The sequence below is a fragment of the Delphinapterus leucas genome, chromosome 9 (genome assembly GCF_059928025.1).
Source record: "Delphinapterus leucas isolate spDelLeu-1000000601 "Yukka" chromosome 9, BTC_Dleu_Yukka2, whole genome shotgun sequence".
Classification (NCBI taxonomy): Eukaryota; Metazoa; Chordata; class Mammalia; order Artiodactyla; family Monodontidae; genus Delphinapterus; species Delphinapterus leucas.
In genome coordinates, this window is record NC_143137.1 from 92,891,676 (window position 1) to 92,908,325 (window position 16,650).

The following is a 16,650-nucleotide window of genomic DNA, read 5'->3' on the forward strand; positions in this document are numbered from 1 at the left end:
TATTTTTGGCTGCGTTGGGTCTTCATTGCTGTGCGCAGGCTCTTCTCTAGTTGCGGAGAGCAGGTGCTACTCTTCGTTGAGGTGTGCAGGATTCTCATTGCGGCAGCTTCTCTTGTTGCGGAGCACAGGCTCTAGGCACGGGGGTTTCAGTAGTTGTGGCTTGCGGGCTCTAGAGCGCAGGCTTAGTAATTGTGGCGCACGGACTTAGTTGCTCCATGGCATGTGGGATCTTCCCGGACCAGGGCTCGAACCCGTGTCCCCTGCATTGGCAGGCGGTTTCTTAACCACTGCGCCACCAGGGAAGCCCAGTGACTACTGTATGTTTTATTTCTGCTGTTTTTCTAAATTGTGTCACTGTTTTTAACAGTTTTTTAAATTGAATGTATATGTCCTTTCAGAGAACAAACATTCAGGTCATCTGCATGCAGAGATAGTTTTAGCTCTTCTGTTTCAATTCTTACTCTAATTCAGTACTGTCTAATAGAAACAGAATGCAAGACATTATATCTTAATTTTAAATAATCGGTTAGTCTCATTTTTGAAAGCTCTGTTCATTTTAATAATATTATTATTTAACCCAGTATATCAAGAGATTATTCCAGTATGTAACCAATATAACAAATTATCAAGATATTTTATTTTTTTTAGTTGTTGTAGTAAGATTTTTTTTTTTTTTGCGATACGCGGGCCTCTCTCTGTTGTGGCCTCTCCCGTTGCGGAGCACAGGCTCCGGACGCGCAGGCTCAGCAGCCATGGCTTACGGGCCCAGCCGCTCCGCGGCAAGTGGGATCTTCCCGACCGGGGCACGAGCCCGTGTCCCCTGCATCGGCAGGCGGACTCTCAACCACTGCGCCACCAGGGAAGCCCTGTAGTAAGTTTTTGAAATCCCATGTACGTTTTACACTTCAGGCACATTTGGACTAGCCACATTTCAAGTGTTCAGTTGCCACACGTAGGTAGTAGCAGTTGTATTGGGCTTTGCTACTCTAGATACTCTGTGTGTAACTGTGTTACTTAATAACATCAAAGATAGTGAGATAGATGGATCAAATACACAATCTTTGTTAATCTACTTTAAACTCAATATCATCAGTATCTTTGCATATCAATATCATACCTCTACAGTGTTTTTCAAAGTGCATGGTATGGTATAGGTGAACCATAATAACCCATTTGTTTGTTTATTTGGTTTGGTTTTTTTGCTTAATGTTTTTAGGTATTTTATTATTATATTGGTTTTAGTGAACATGCCTATAGATAAATCTTTTCTATATTTTATCTCCTTGTGCTAAATATCTATAAAAGCCCTTGCTACGTAAAAGGGTACATGATGGTTAAAGCTTTGGGTGCATGTTGCCAAATTATATTTTGTAAATATACCAGTTTACTACTGGCACTATATAATAGTGTCTGTTTATTTCACACCTTTGTTAATACAGTGTAGTTTTTCTTTTGAAATATTTTCCCTTTAGTTAAAAGTGGTATATTGTTTGATTTGTATATTTTGATTAATAGTGAGATTAAGTACATAGGCATTTTTTGTGTATTGACAGTTAATTTCATTTTTCATTTTTCTCTTGTAGTACTGGTCCTTTTTGGTACTGATTTGTAAGACTTTGTTTTTTTTTGTTTTTTCTTGCGGTACACGGGCCTCTCACTGTTGTGGCCTCTCCCGCTGTGGAGCACAGGCTCCGGACGCACAAGCTCAGTGGCCATGGCCCACGGGCCCAGCCGCTCCGTGGCATGTGGGATCCTCCCGGACCGGGGCACGAGCCCGCATCCCCTGCATCGGCAGGCGGACTTTCAACCACTGCGCCACCAGGGAAGCCCCAAGACTTTGTTTTATATTAAGAAAATTAATCTGTTATGTTGCAAATAGGTTCTTCAGCTTGTCATTTATTTGCCTTTTACCTCTATTTCATATTTATTTCTTACATATGTGTTTCTAAATTTTTATTTAGTGAAATTTGTCAGTTTTTTAATAGGTTTGTTTTTGGTATAATTCCCAATCTGCCTTTGGGGTTACTGCCTTTGTCCCAGTACTATTCTGCCTCTTTTTTTCCTTCACTGATTTAAAATGGCTGTTTTCATAGTTAGTAGATACGTATTTGGGATTTTTTTTTCTGGTATATATTATATGCATTTTTCTATCTGTCCCAATAGTACAGTAGGTCATATTAATTTCTGGTAGGGCAAATGTTTAAGAAACGTTTTGGTTGATATTCTGGTTTTGTTTTCTTCAAGGTGAACCTTAGAGTTAGTTTCTCAAGTGTTCTTTCAGCAAAAGAAACAACAAATCATTGGTCCTTTTACTGAAATTGCATTAAAATATAGAATTTTACAATTTGGTGAATCCTTAATAAATTTGTATAATTGTTCAAGTTTATTCCTAGTTGTTTGTAGTATTTTTTTTTTCTATTGCAGAGTCATTTAAATTTTACTTTCTAATTGTTTCTAATTTTAATTTCTAATTGTTGCTGGCATATATAGTCTTTTATTTTTTGTGTATGATTTTTTTCTAACGCAGCTACTTTTTTATTCTTTTGGATCTTTTAGAATCGTCATCTCATCTACCAATAATCATGTTTTTGTCACTTTAAGTTTTTATACTTTGTTTTTAATTTTACTTACTAACTTCTAGAATAGTTAGTAATAATGAACATTCTTGTCTTGTGTACAGCATCTGACATTTTACTATTAAATATGACAATAGTTGGTTTCAGAGAGGAACCATTATAAACTTTTAGGAAAGAATCTTCCTATTGCAAGTTTACTGTGAAATCTTTGCTCTGTTCTGTTTTTTTTTCTTTTGGCCGTGCCACACAGCTTGCAGGATCCCTGGACCAGGGATCAAACCTGGGCCCTGCCGTGAAAGCACCGTGTCCTAACCACTGGACCGTCCGGGAATTCCCTTTGCTCTGTTTTTAATCACGAACTGATCATGAACTTTCTTCAGATGCCTTTTTTTGGCATATTGATAACTTTTTTACTTTGAAAGATAGATGTATTGAATTTTATTAGCTTTTCCATTCTCGAATTGATAAATTAAACTGCCTGATTGAGATATTTGTAGATATAGCTTTAGATTCAGTTTGTGCAAGTTTCATTTAGGAATTTTGAATCTATCGTATGTATGTTGTGTATGTGCTATGTGCTGTTTTAGGATTTAGTAGCAGGATTAAAAAGCTGGTATTATAAAATAAAGTTGTAATTTGTATGCTTTCAAATGCTCTGGAGCTGTATAAAGGAATTAAATTATATGTTTATTGAAAACTTAATAGAAGTCATCTAAAGCCCGACTGGGCCCAGACTCTTTTTTTTTTTTTTTTTTTATCAAAAGTAATTCTTACAACATCTTTAAATTTTCTTTGATGAACTATACTGATTTTATTCAGCTTCTGCTGAGAGACAATTTGTTCAATACGTAAAACAGCTAAGAATTTATTTTACATCAATCATACCCAGAAACTATGCAGTGTGGAAATTAGCAGTGTTGATTTTATATCATAGCAGTTTTCTTTGGGAGAAGAAGACTGGCTAGATAGTTCCTTGGGATGGTATTGATATTAAATTCAGAGAGAAGGACATGAACATTATTAAATGACAGAAGTAGCAGTTTTTTTCAAGGATTAATTTTCTCCCCAGCATTTTATTTTTAAAAAATTCTGAGCCTATAGAAAAGTTGTAAGAACAAAATCTTTAATGTGTTAATTGTTGTTCTTAGGTGCATTTTATCTGGTGTTTGAATATATGGACCATGATCTGATGGGACTACTGGAATCAGGCTTGGTTCATTTTAATGAAAATCACATAAAGTCATTCATGAGACAGCTTATGGAAGGTCTGGATTATTGTCATAAGAAGAACTTTTTGCATCGAGATATTAAGTGTTCAAATATTCTTCTAAATAATAGGTATGATATGAGTTTGATATATATGTTTAAAATGAGTCTTATATAATGTATACCTTGATTCTGTTAAAAAGATTTAAAATTTAGGTTTTTATTGCTCAGACTATTTTTAAAAAATCAATATTACAGCTTGGGCTACGTCTGAAGTTGTGTTAAATATACTTTAGTTAATTAACTTCCAATAATAGTTTGTAATGTATGTAAAATAATACTTAGTTGACTTGAAGTTTCATCCATCCCCTCAATCCAAGGAATTTAATAGGATTAATTGGATCAAACCTCTAAAGAACTTTACAGTCCCTTTGACCTTATATAAATAGGGGTTTTCGAGTCATAAAGACCTGAGTTTGAATCCACATAATAGTTTGAATCAATATACTAGTATACATAAACCATATAGTAGTTTAAGTGACCTTGGGCAAACTACTTAATCACCCCTTTTCTTTTGTTGTTGTTGGTCAATAACAGCTGTCATACCTCCATGGGGGGGTGGGGGGGAGGGAAGTAATAAAGATTATAGGCACCCCCCCAACCAAAATACTTAGTTGACCCTCTCATTTGATATTCTTCCAAATAATGTGAATGGTTCTTCTAATAATTAATGATGTGATTTCAGTTTTAGGTTAAGAATAGGTTTTAGCATCTTTTTTAATTTGGAATTTTTAAAAAAAACAGTCATCACAGTTGTAAAGTGAACATTTTTTGACGTGTATATGCACGTACATACATACATACATATTCAAAGCTTATGTTAAATATTTCACTGGCAGCATAACCTGAACTCTGATAATTCTCTTGTAATTGGTACTATTTGTTGGTTTAAGTGAGGCATGCCTGGTCCTGATTTTAGTTAGTAGAAAGTGTTCTATAGAGCACCAAGTCACTCTAAGAACTGGAAAATTAAACATAAATTTAAAATGATGTGATTCATTTCTTGCACATTATTGGCTGGAATTGAACAAATAATTTGTCTTATTACTAAGGTAGTATGAATTACCTCATTTTGTTTTATTTTCATTGAAGTGTACTTTTCTAAATAGGAACTGAATAGTACCGAGAAACTGTTATATTAGTACTATTATTACTATATATAATAATATACTATATATATATCATAATAATATAACAACAGTACTAGTGTAATAGTAGCTGAAATTATCTGAAGAAAAGTACTAATTTTTGCCTTATATTGTTGTGAGTTTATCTATTTGCCTTTTCCTGTAGAACCTTGGGTACTGCAGTATAATTGAAGTTTCAGTTATATCAGTGAATTTTTGGTTAGTTCTAGGAATAGAACATGAATGTGTAAGATCAATTCAGAGTAGACTAATATTTTTTCATTTTATCTTACTTCCACCAGAGGGCAGATAAAACTTGCAGATTTTGGACTTGCTCGGTTATATAGCTCAGAAGAAAGGTAAGAATATTTTCAATTGAATATTATGGACATTAGCGACCAGTTTTAGAAGCTATATTAAGAATACCATATTGATAGATTATTTTTTAACAAAAAGGAAATTTTCTTTTCATGGTTAAATACATGAAATAATGAAGTTTTATACCATGACCATGTTGGGTTGACTATTTGAATTACAAAATTTTATACATTAAATCAATGTAAAAATAATAGATTTTTTCATACTTAGAGGTAAATATAATTTCTTTTCAAATGTGCCATTTTAAGTGTTTCTTAAATGAACTTAGGAATTTTTAAATAAAATTCATGCTTAAATTTCTAATGCATGTCCAGACGTTAAGATGTTTGTAATTTTGGGGTTTAATGAAAAACCTTAGTAAATGCTCTTTATGTTACATGTTTAAACTTGTATATTTTGTTTTAATTATTATTTTGGACTTACTTAAAACTTTTAACTATAGTTATATCTATATATAGATGTGTGTGTGTTTTAAACTCCCTAGAACCTTTTATTTAAACAAACTATTGTGAGGAAGTTCAGTGTGTAACTTCTTTGTGTGGAGTGTCTGTGGCTAAAGTTAGGGATTCCAAGTATCCCACTTGGCTCATTTTGTGCCTGATGGTAGTGAAATTGATTTGTCTTATTAGGATTATTCTTAGAAGAATAATACGGAATTTCAAAATATTTTTGTGAAGTAGGGAATTTTATATAAACTATGAAATTAACTGGGTTTAATATCTCCAGTTTATTAGCCCATTCCTTTCTTGTCAGACAGCATTATTTCTTTAATATATATACATATATATATAAATTCCTTATGACAGTTCTATAATTTATTTAGTGTAATCATAATTGGATATAATAAAATATCAGTTAATTGGAGTTCATAGCAATAGTTAGTTATGTTCACTGAATCTTTGCCAGTTTCTGGTTAGTTGAAAAAAAAATCCCCGTTTTGAATTTTTTTTTAAGTGAAAAATTTGTTTTTTAATCTTGCAGCGCCTGTGACATAGTTCTGAAAATTATTTTTAGTGTTTAGAGGTTTTTAAATGGTATGTTTTGGATACATTAGAGTTCTGTTAAACTCAGGCTGTGGTATGGACAGCTTGTTATGGACAGGGCTCCAGTCCCCTATACCTATTTTAGCCAGAGCTTTTCGGCCTTTATTTAACTTACTACACTTTTAATTAATATTTTATTTTAAGAAAAGGTTGTATGTTTTTGCTTGTTTGTTTGTTTGAAGTTGTTCTAGAGCTTAACAGCTCTAACTCTCATTTTGCGTTTGAGAAAATGGAGACCTAGAAAGGGTTGAGTGACTTGAAAGATCCAAAAATATTTGTTATCAATATATAGTATCATCAAGAGTGTATAGCTCAAATTTTCCAACTCCCAGTTATTTATTCTTTCCATTGTGTATAATAGTGCCTTTCGATAGAATTTGAGGGAAAAAAATAAATTGGTCCTTAAGTATACTTAACCCAAAACTTCACTTGAAGTATACTTCTTGAATGACTAAATTTCAATGACTATTCTTTAGGGGGAAATTCTTCTTAATTAAGGATTCTACCTGCTTAGCTGGTTAACTGAGATTTCACTGTAGTTTGGTTATCCTTTCTTAATAGAAGTATATGTCTATCATACTTTGACTATAAATCCCTTTCTTCTTGTTTTCGTGTTAGGTTTCAGTGGAGATGGAGAACAGCTAAATTACCATTTTCCATCTCATAGATTCTTTTTATGCAGATATTTGTTCGCATTGGAATAGATATGTTCCAGAAGAACTGAGTATAGAGCCAAATTTTATATGTAATTTTCCCATTGATTTTTTTTTTTTCTCTTTTAAAATGGAATGTTGGGTTTCAATGGAGTGTCAGGGGTGTGGCGTGTTCACTGAACCTTGGTCCCCATTGCCTTGCTGAATTGATATAAGAATTTTGAACTTAAGGAAGTAGGAAATTTAAAATCCCATAACTTTGCATCTTCAGGTAATGTATACTGAAATTTTCTGCTTAATCAAATTTGTAAGTTAAAAACTTGGTATATCATTTTGTTTTATAAGAAAATATCCTTTCCTTCAGGGTTATGTACGTCTTTAAAACTACTCTTTTCCAGATTCAGATAATTCCAGTTTCTTTAAAATCAGTTAGAGAAGTAGGCTTAATTTAATGGAATGACTTTAAAATACACATACTGTTCTAGTAAATTTTAATAACATACTGAAATTCACTGCCTTTAGCAGATTCACTGTATTATCCCAAGTTTTCTACATATTTCTTGAAATAAACATACAGCAAATGATTTCCATCCATATTTCTTTGTTATCATAAGCAGAAAGAAAACCATAATACCCCCATCCAAATATTTTTTGAAGTATTTTCTAAGTAATTAGCTATTACAGGTAGAATGAAGTGTTCAAGAAATTGTTGTAGGGTTTCTTGTTTTTTTCAAAATAGAGCAGATTTCAGCTTATCACTGTAGTAGCATCAATTACATCTCTCTCACTTATTTGATTTGGTATATCTTTTTTTTTTAATTAATTAATTTTTATTTTTGGCTATGTTGGGTCTTTGTTGCTGTGCCTGGGCTTTCTCTAGTTGCGGTGAGCAGGGGCTGCTCTTGATTGCAGTGCGCAGGCTTCTCATTGTGATGGCTTCTCTCATTGCGGAGCACGGGCTCTAGGCATGCAGGCTTCAGAAGTTGTGGAACATGGGCTCAGTAGTTGTGGCTCATGGGCTCTATAGCGCAGGCTCAGTAGTTGTGGTGCGCGGGCTTAGTTGCTCCACGGCATGTGGGATCTTCCCGGGCCAGGGATCGAACCCGTGTCCCCCGCATTGGCAGGTGGATTCTTCACCACTGCACCACCAGGGAAGTCCCGGTATATCTTTTTTGAATATGAGGAAAACTTGATGGAACTACAGCTAGTATGTAGGAATTGAGCATGGGGTTGTGGGTGACCAGTATGGATCTCCTCTGTCATGTGTGCTACAGTAGAGGAAAGAAACACTGGGCTAAAATTAGGGGGGAAAATGATTCCTTTAAACTTGAAGAATCATTTTCTTGTTTTGAACATCAGTATTCATGCTTTGCTCTATTTGGCCTTGGGAAATATAGAACTTGAGAACAGAGGTATTTGCCTCATTTCTTCATATCTGTTCAGTTTTTTAGTAGCTGTTTTAAGTCCACCTTTCCCCAAGACTTATAGCCACAATGATAAATCCTCTTGTGAGTTTTTATTTTACCAAGTCTTAGCTACAATGCTTTTCCAAGTAATGGAGTATCTTTTTCACTTTATGTGACCATCTCATATGAAAAAATATGCACTTTACATGTAAGTTGAAATTAATTTCACTTTCTAGAGAAGAAACTATAACTTAACACGTTTATTTTTTTAATGGAAGGAACTCAAAATCCTAAGGCCTAATCAGGAAACTTTGGCTCTAGTCCTGGCATTTCCATTTTACCAGTTGTGAAATATTGGACAAGTCACGTAATATCTCTGTATGTCATTATTCTCAACTTTAAGATGAAGGATTTCAAATCTCTAAGATATTTATAGTGTATTGGAAAACGTTTCTTTCGTGGTTCTGAAAGTTAGTGAACAAAATAGCTTTTTAAACATTTTTGAAGGCAATATCGCCATCTAGTGGCTTTTCATAAAATTGCCATTAAAACCAAAACTAAATTTTCCCAAACCTATGTAGGGTGTGAATGGAAGAATTACCTCTTGCTGCTTGTCCAGGGAGTAGATGAAATTATATTCAGAATTAAAATTGCCTCCTTGGTGCTGGTCTTTTTACTTTTGTTCTTGTCTTTTCACTACAGCTAGAATTGTAGTTATTTTAAAGACAGGGATCATTATCTTAAACTTTTGTGTTTTATATGCCTTAAAGCATAAAACACATTCATAGTGACTGCTTGATTAATTCTGATCCTTCAAATGTTATATTAATTATATTAATATTAATTGTTGGCCCTTCAAATATTATATTTTATTTTTTCCAAATGAAGTATGCTCATTTAGTCTTCCAGCAAGTTGTGTGATATTTCCATTTCTGAATCTCCCTTAAAGCTCCTTATGTATCTAATAAAGTCTATAAATAGGAAATATTTTGATAGCATCAAATATTTAAAATTACCTGAGATTTCATGAAAGTTTTATGATGATTTTACACTTTAATATCTTGTTAACCACATTAAAGTAGAAGGTTTGAAAATAAAAGAAGTATTGCTGGTGGTGGTGCCACTTCCCTAGTAGACAAAGAAATAGTGTCTGCTTTCTTTTCAAAAATTCTTAATGAGACTTATTTACAGATTAAGATATTCAGTAGAAGTTGAAATTCAGAATATTTAATGTCGAGACCATTATTTCTGGATTTTTACAAAGGTAGTTTCTAGCTGTCCAAGAGGAACAGCTTGTTGGAGTTACTGTTTTCTTTTTCTAATTTAATGTCAGAGGGATTTTATGTGTGTGTGTTTTGCTAGGTTATGGAATTATTGCTTGGGATTTAATTTTAATTGTGGGAATAAATTGGAGTGGTTCTTTTTCTATTTTTAGGGTTTTCTTTTTAAAGTATTAATTTATTCTGTAACACCTAAGAACCTCACTATATGTTTTTCCATCCTGTTTCTTTTTCAGTAGGGATGAATGTTTTTTGTGAAAAGACTGGTTAGATATCTCAATAATGTAGTTTTTTTTTTTTTTTAGTCCGTGAAAGAAAAAAAAACATCGCATGTGTGATATCGCATCAGTTTGTGTTTTCTCTTTGTGATGTAAACAAGACCGTCTTTAGGATGTTGACAGTGGGTGGCCAAACCTAGTAGCCCAAGTCCTAAATGTTCAATTTTGAGGATACTGGATTTTATTTATTTGTCTAACTTTGGATGATCTATTTTCATTATTACATCAGTACTTTAGTTTTCTTGGGATTTAAATGTCCTAGTTTCAAAACAGTTTCAGGGCTTCCCTGGTGGCGCAGCAGTTGAGAATCTGCCTGCTAATGCAGGGGACACGGGTTTGAGCCCTGGTCTGGGAGGATCCCACATGCTGCGGAGCAACTAGGTCCGTGAGCCACAACTACTGAGCCTGCGCGTCTGGAGCCTGTGCTCCGCAACGAGAGAGGCCGCGATAGTGAGAGGCCCATGCACCGCGATGAAGAGTGGCCCCCGCTTGCCACAACTAGAGGAAGCCCTCACACAGAAATGAAGACCCAACACAGCAAAAATAAATAAATAAAATTAATAAACTCCTACCCCCAACATCTTCTAAAAAAAAAAAAAAACAGTTTCAGTGTCTTATACTTCTGTCTTTACATTGGTAAAGACAACAACCTAGTCATACCATGGAATATTTTCTTCATAATACTATAAACGAATATTGAATTGGGTGATTTGAGATTGGCTTTATTCTCTGCTAACTCCACCCACCTTGGAATTTTCTTTTATGATTAAAGTCCTTCTGTCTGCATACTTTCTCAGTGTTTGCTTTTTCCTCATTAAGCACTAAGGTAAAAAGTGAGGTATGGCACCTATTTTGTAAAATTTTTGAGTAAATTATCATGAGTTTTTCCTTGACTTTAATAAAACAGTCATTTTCATTGTCTTTTGTCAGTGTTAACTTTGAAAAGTACATTAAAAAGATTATTTAGGGCTTCCCTGGTGGTGCAGTGGTTGAGAGTCCGCCTGCCGATGCAGGGGACACGGGTTCATGCCCCGGTCCGGGAAGATCCCACATGCTGCGGAGCAGCTGGGCCCGTGAGCCGTGGCCGCTGAGCTTGCGCGTCCAGAGCCTGTGTTCCACAACGGGAGAGGCCACAACAGCGAGAGGCCCGCGTACCGCAAAAAAAAAAAAAAAAAGCTTATTTAAAATGTTCATTTAAAACATTTAAAACATAATTACAGCACCATTATCTTCTTGAAAGTTTTTTTTGCCAGCTCTGTTCTCTCCCTGGCTCTATCTCCTAGCTCTAGAAAATGAGCATTTGGTAAGCCTTCTCAGGGAACTGATAGTTCAGTGTGGGCAGAGCAAGAACCAAGTAATAAGTTTGTAAGTCTTGTGTGGATATTCTCCCAGAGGCAGCAGTGTGTATTGAAGGTGTAAACATTGGCATTTTATTTTATACTATCACTTTGACTGCACTTTGGAAAGTAGATTGACCTTGTAAGTCTGCAAGCAAGGGCAATCAGTTAGACAGGGGTTGCAATAAACCTAGGTAGGATATGGGGGACTTACTTCCCTGGCAGTCCAGCGGTTAAGACTTCGCCTTCTATTGCAGGGGGTGCGGGTTTGATCCTTGGTCGGGGAGCTAAGATCCCACATGCCTCGTGGCCAAAAAACCAAAACATAAAAGAGAAGCAATATTGTAACAAATTCAATAAAGACTTTAAAAATGGTCCACATCCAAAAAAAAAAGTAGTGATTATTAAAAAAAAACAAAAAACCTAGGTAGGATAATTATGGCTTTAACTAGGCAATGGGCATAGGTGTTGGAAAGTTGGAGATGAATTATATCATAAGATATAGAATAGTTAGAACTTGATGGTTGACTATTGTGTTGGTAGACACATCCTGCTTTTACCCCTACAGTAAGATTGCTGCTTAAGGAATTGCATAAATGGTTTATTAATTAGGAGAAGCTAAACTTACAACAAAGAGAACCTCAAAATTCAGTGGCTTAAAGAATAAGAAGTTTATATTTCTCACTCAGTAATCTGGAGCAGTTGTTACTTTACCTTGCTGCACAATTGAGAATATTTCACCATATTGTTTGATCAAATGGTGACTCTGCTTCATACAGTCATTTAAGGATCCAGATTGGAAGATTTGCTGCCTTTCTTCACATGCTTTCCAAGTCTATCACCATGTCTGTCAGCTAGAAGCTAGAAAAGAGGAGGGAGGGGTGTTATGAGCCAGGCCAAGAAATGGCACCTGTGTTCACGTTCCATTGGCGAGAACTTGGTCATGTGGCCACACCTAACTGCAGTGAGGGTGGGAAATGTAGTGTAGGTGGGCAGCTCCCATTGAAGAAAGGAAGAACAGATTTTAGAAGACAGCTTAGCAGTCTCTGCCATAAACTGTGATGCCGCTTGCTGAGACAGGAAACAGGAAGCAGGTTTACGGCAGAAGATAATAAATTTCCTTTTGGATATGTTAAAATACAGGTACTTCTAAATTTGCATGTGTGATAAGAATGTGCAAGTGATCCTAAGGTAACATCAATTGGAAAAAAATTACTTATGTTTTTCTGTAGTAATGTTATGGTACAGAAATTTAAGTTATTTTTCTGAGAAAAAATCAAAAGGAGGAAAGTAGGGTAAAATTAGAAGGGAATGGGGAAAGGGCATGAGGAAAAAGACTGTGTTTATTGTTATGTAGTTATGGCATAAATCAGTTGATTAAAAATATTGCCAAGTACTTACTGTATGCCAGACACTGACCTAGGTATAATACCTGTTGGCTGCGTAGTAGAGATAAGAAAGACAGATCAATCCCTGGTCTCATTACATAGTCATGAAAGAAGGTAGACAACGAGAACCTGTTGGATAGAGGAAAGAATTTAAAGTACCAAGTGCTACAAAGCAAATAAAATAGTGTCTGCAGGGACACCATGAGCTTGGGGGTGGCTGCTTGGCTAATTTTGGCTAAGGCAGTTCGGATAGAACTCTTTTTTTTTTTTTTTGCGGTACGCGGGCCTCTCACTGTTGTGGCCTCTCCCCTTGCGGAGCACAGGCTCCGGACGCGCAGGCTCAGCGGCCATGGCTCACGGGCCCAGCCGCTCTGCGGCATGTGGGATCTTCCCAAACTGGGGCACGAGCCCGTGTCCCCTGCATCGGCAGGCGGACTCTCAACCACTGCGCCACCAGGGAAGCCCAGGATAGAATTTGTTGAGAAGTAAAATTGAGCTAAGACCTGAGTGATGAGAAGAGGATAACTTAATGAAGACCTAGGCAGATAACATTCCAAGTAGAAGGAACTCAGCAACTGCAAGGCCTGGAAACAGACTTGGAAAGTTTAAGGGGGCCAAGATGTTGCCCAGTGTAAAAATAGGAAGTGAGATACTCCAGTGTATAGTCTTATCACCTGAGGTAAAGTATAAATTTTATTTAGTTGCAGTGGGAGATCACTGGACAGTTTAAGCAACTAACTGATATGACTTGGTTTTATGCTTAAAAAACTTAAAAGTGGGGGAGGAAAGCTAGAGATCGAGGCCAGGAAACTAGTTAAGAGACTGTTGCAGTAGTACCAGAAAAAATATAATAGTGGCTCCGACTAAAAGTTGGTAGTGGCTCAGATTTCCTTGAAATCGTGGGAAATGGTTGCATTTAGGACCTATTTGGATGTAGAGTTGACAGAAGTTGTTGATAGATTAGATGTGAGATTTGAAGGAAAAAGGAAACAAGGATGACTCCTGGGTTTTTGACCTTAGAAGTTGGGTTGGTATTAAAAATAGGTCCCAAATTTCTTTTGTAGTTTTGGTAGGTGTTTACCTAGTGGATTCTGAAGGCGACATGGCATTTGGGCATACGATGAATTTAGCTAGCTGAACTCTTTCCATGTTTTTCTCAAAAATATAAGTTATGCTCTAAAAGAAATAAGTGTAGACTTTATGTATTGTTGGAAAAGTGAAGCATTTTAAAGCTAATTTAGGTATTTCCTATTATATGATTTTTTTTTTCATTTCTTAGAATGGTCTTTAACAGAGATATCAACTGTGGTTTGTGAATTTTAATTTGGATTTATCCAGAATCTCCAAATACTTCAAGGGCCTAAAATCTTGCTCCGATCATCTGTTTGCCTTTTACCTATTCAGACCAGACAGAAGGCTGAGCTGCCTGCCAGCCTAGGGATATACCCTTAAGGCAGTGCTCGCTTTGTTAGGAATATAGCACTGCTTGTGGTGTGTAGGGTAGGGAAGACAGTAACCATGTCACACCTCCCCTGAAGGGCAAAGTGTTGGAATCTGTTACTGAGCAGATAATCTTTGATCTTTATTCTGTTGATATTTCATTGATTGTAAAGAGAAATGTTGGGATGGTACTTTGTTTTACGAAAAATATATATCAGTTTGAATATTTATTTACTTCATAAATGAAAGAATTTCCACAATTTAGAGATTATATTAGTGTTTTAAAATTGAGCTTTCTATGTCAAATTTTACTGTTGAATGTTTCAAGTTTTTACGTAGTTCTTATTTTTCTTCTGACAGAAACTGAGCATTTGGATATATTTGGAAAAGCTATTAATTGGTATACATTAAATACTTTTGCTGTACACCTAGAAGTATAGTTCATCTAGTTCTGTGTTTAATCATTTTTGAAAATGTACTAAATATTTTCACTTCTGAATTTGATGAGAGTTAATGAAAAAGTGAACTAGTCTAATTTTAACTGCTAAAGATGACTGTGTTCTAAATGTTGCCTAGAAATTGATATATAATACGGTTAAAAACCAAAATTCAGCTGAGTAAATTTGAAGATCTAATTGGTTTTATTAAACAGTTCCTGAATCAGGCCACATCCCATCTAGTAAGTAGAAGGGATCTCTAAGGAGCTATACAAAATGGAAGGTTTTTAAAGGCAGAAAGGGGCAGGGACAAGAAAGTTATACTAGCAGAAAGCAGATTGGCAAGGTCACTTTCCTTTAAGGGATGGGAGGGGACTGTGTGGCAGGTGACCTTGCTAGTGCTGACCGGGAAATTCCAGACCAATTGGTTAAGATGCCTTTCCTGGGAGGGGCTGAATCTGCAGTTAGGTTAGGTAGTAAGTCTTGGTTTGCTGGTGTGGGAGTTAACACAAGTAACTCCATTTTGGATCTGTTGTTTCTTTTTAACACACATATAAAATAATCTTTTATTTAAATATAAAATTTACTAACCTTAATTTGTGTAATTTCTCCACATAATACAGCAGACTTTTATTTTTTTAAAATATATTTAAAAATATTTCTAAACATAAAAAGATAAAAAATTAACTATTTACTGACAGATTTACATTAATTTAAACATTTTTCTTGAGACTGTAGATACCTAGTTGTACCTTAGTAGCAAGATCATACGTTTCACATGCTCATAGACCTTTGAAATGTTTTAGAAAACTACTTATCATAATTTTCTCCGACTTTGTTCCCCCACCCACCTAATTCATGTATGTCACCTAAAGTTGCAGGGCCATATACAGTAAAAGGTCTGCCCTATGCCCAACATTGTTCTGGGCTTAGTGTGTGGGTACTGTTTTTTTCATAACAAAGAATGGTCTCTGAGGTCTTTTGATTTTTCTGGGAACATAGAGAAAACAAAATAGATCATTACAGTGGTAAGTATGGTGTAAATTTAAGAATATGAAAACAAGCGTTTCTTTAAAAATAAATCTGTTGTTAATAAAAGATTAGACTTTATGGAGATGGGCCTTTCACCATGTTTTAAAGGAGGTATAGGTTTGAATGAGAAAAATGGGAAGGAATTTCAAACTTAAAAGGTGTTAAGACATAAAGAGGTGAACATATTTTTAAATGATTAAATCCAGCTTAATTAGAATAGATAGAGTTTAAAAGATTTCCTCGTTATGTGAAGATAAGTGATGCTAGTAAAAACAAGCAAAAATCACTAAGAAAAGCAATTTAATAATGTTAGAAAAATCTAATCCTAGTTGGCTATTGAAAACATACTTCTTAGACTATCTTCTCTTTTCACAATTTATACCAAAGTCAAGTATCCTTTTTTCCTGGCTTTGGCACACTGTTACTATAGTCCTATCTGTGGTAATGCTGTGGTGTCCTCTATGGCTTACAGTCTAAGTGTTTAAATTATTTGGAGAAATTTGGCAATGTGGGAGCAGGCTACTCAGGTCTTAGGCTGCCTGGAACTTCAGACCTACAGTTGGCAAGAGGGAATTGCTTTATAAATTATATGCTCCTTTTTTTCCTTCCCCAAACTGGTCCGAGTCCAAGCCAACCTCAGGTAAATGGGCTTGGAATACAGCCATTCTGGGAAATTTCCTGTGATATAGCCTTTGCATCCTTGTGATTTGCAGGATATTTGGAAAGGAAGAGAAGTTTAGAATTGACCTAAAGACATACGTGATCACACAGAACAGTCGAAGAACTACCTCTAACTTCTTAGACTGTCTTTACTCTTGTGAATCAGCTACAACAGGCTCATTCTCGGAGGAGTGAGAACACTTATACAGCTTACTAGATAATATCTTCTATGACAAAGTGGTAGTAGTATATATAAATATATATGTCCTCATTGTTAGAAGGTGACAAAGGAATCATCTGATAAAGTATCTTACCTATCACTAGTGGTTCCTGGCAGAGTAGACCCAAA

General features: G+C 35.3%; 1 protein-coding gene across 7 annotated transcripts in view; it reads left to right on the forward strand.

Moving 5' to 3' along the window:
• Positions 1-16,650, forward strand: part of CDK13 (cyclin dependent kinase 13) — a 111,076-nt gene that overhangs the window by 66,366 nt on the left and 28,060 nt on the right. For all 7 annotated transcript variants that reach the window (XM_089917065.1, XM_089917067.1, XM_089917066.1 and 4 more), the window contains exons 6-7: positions 3,725-3,914; positions 5,272-5,328. In XM_089917065.1, the coding sequence (XP_089773191.1) occupies positions 3,725-3,914; positions 5,272-5,328 (247 nt within the window). The remainder of the gene's footprint in view (positions 1-3,724; positions 3,915-5,271; positions 5,329-16,650) is intronic.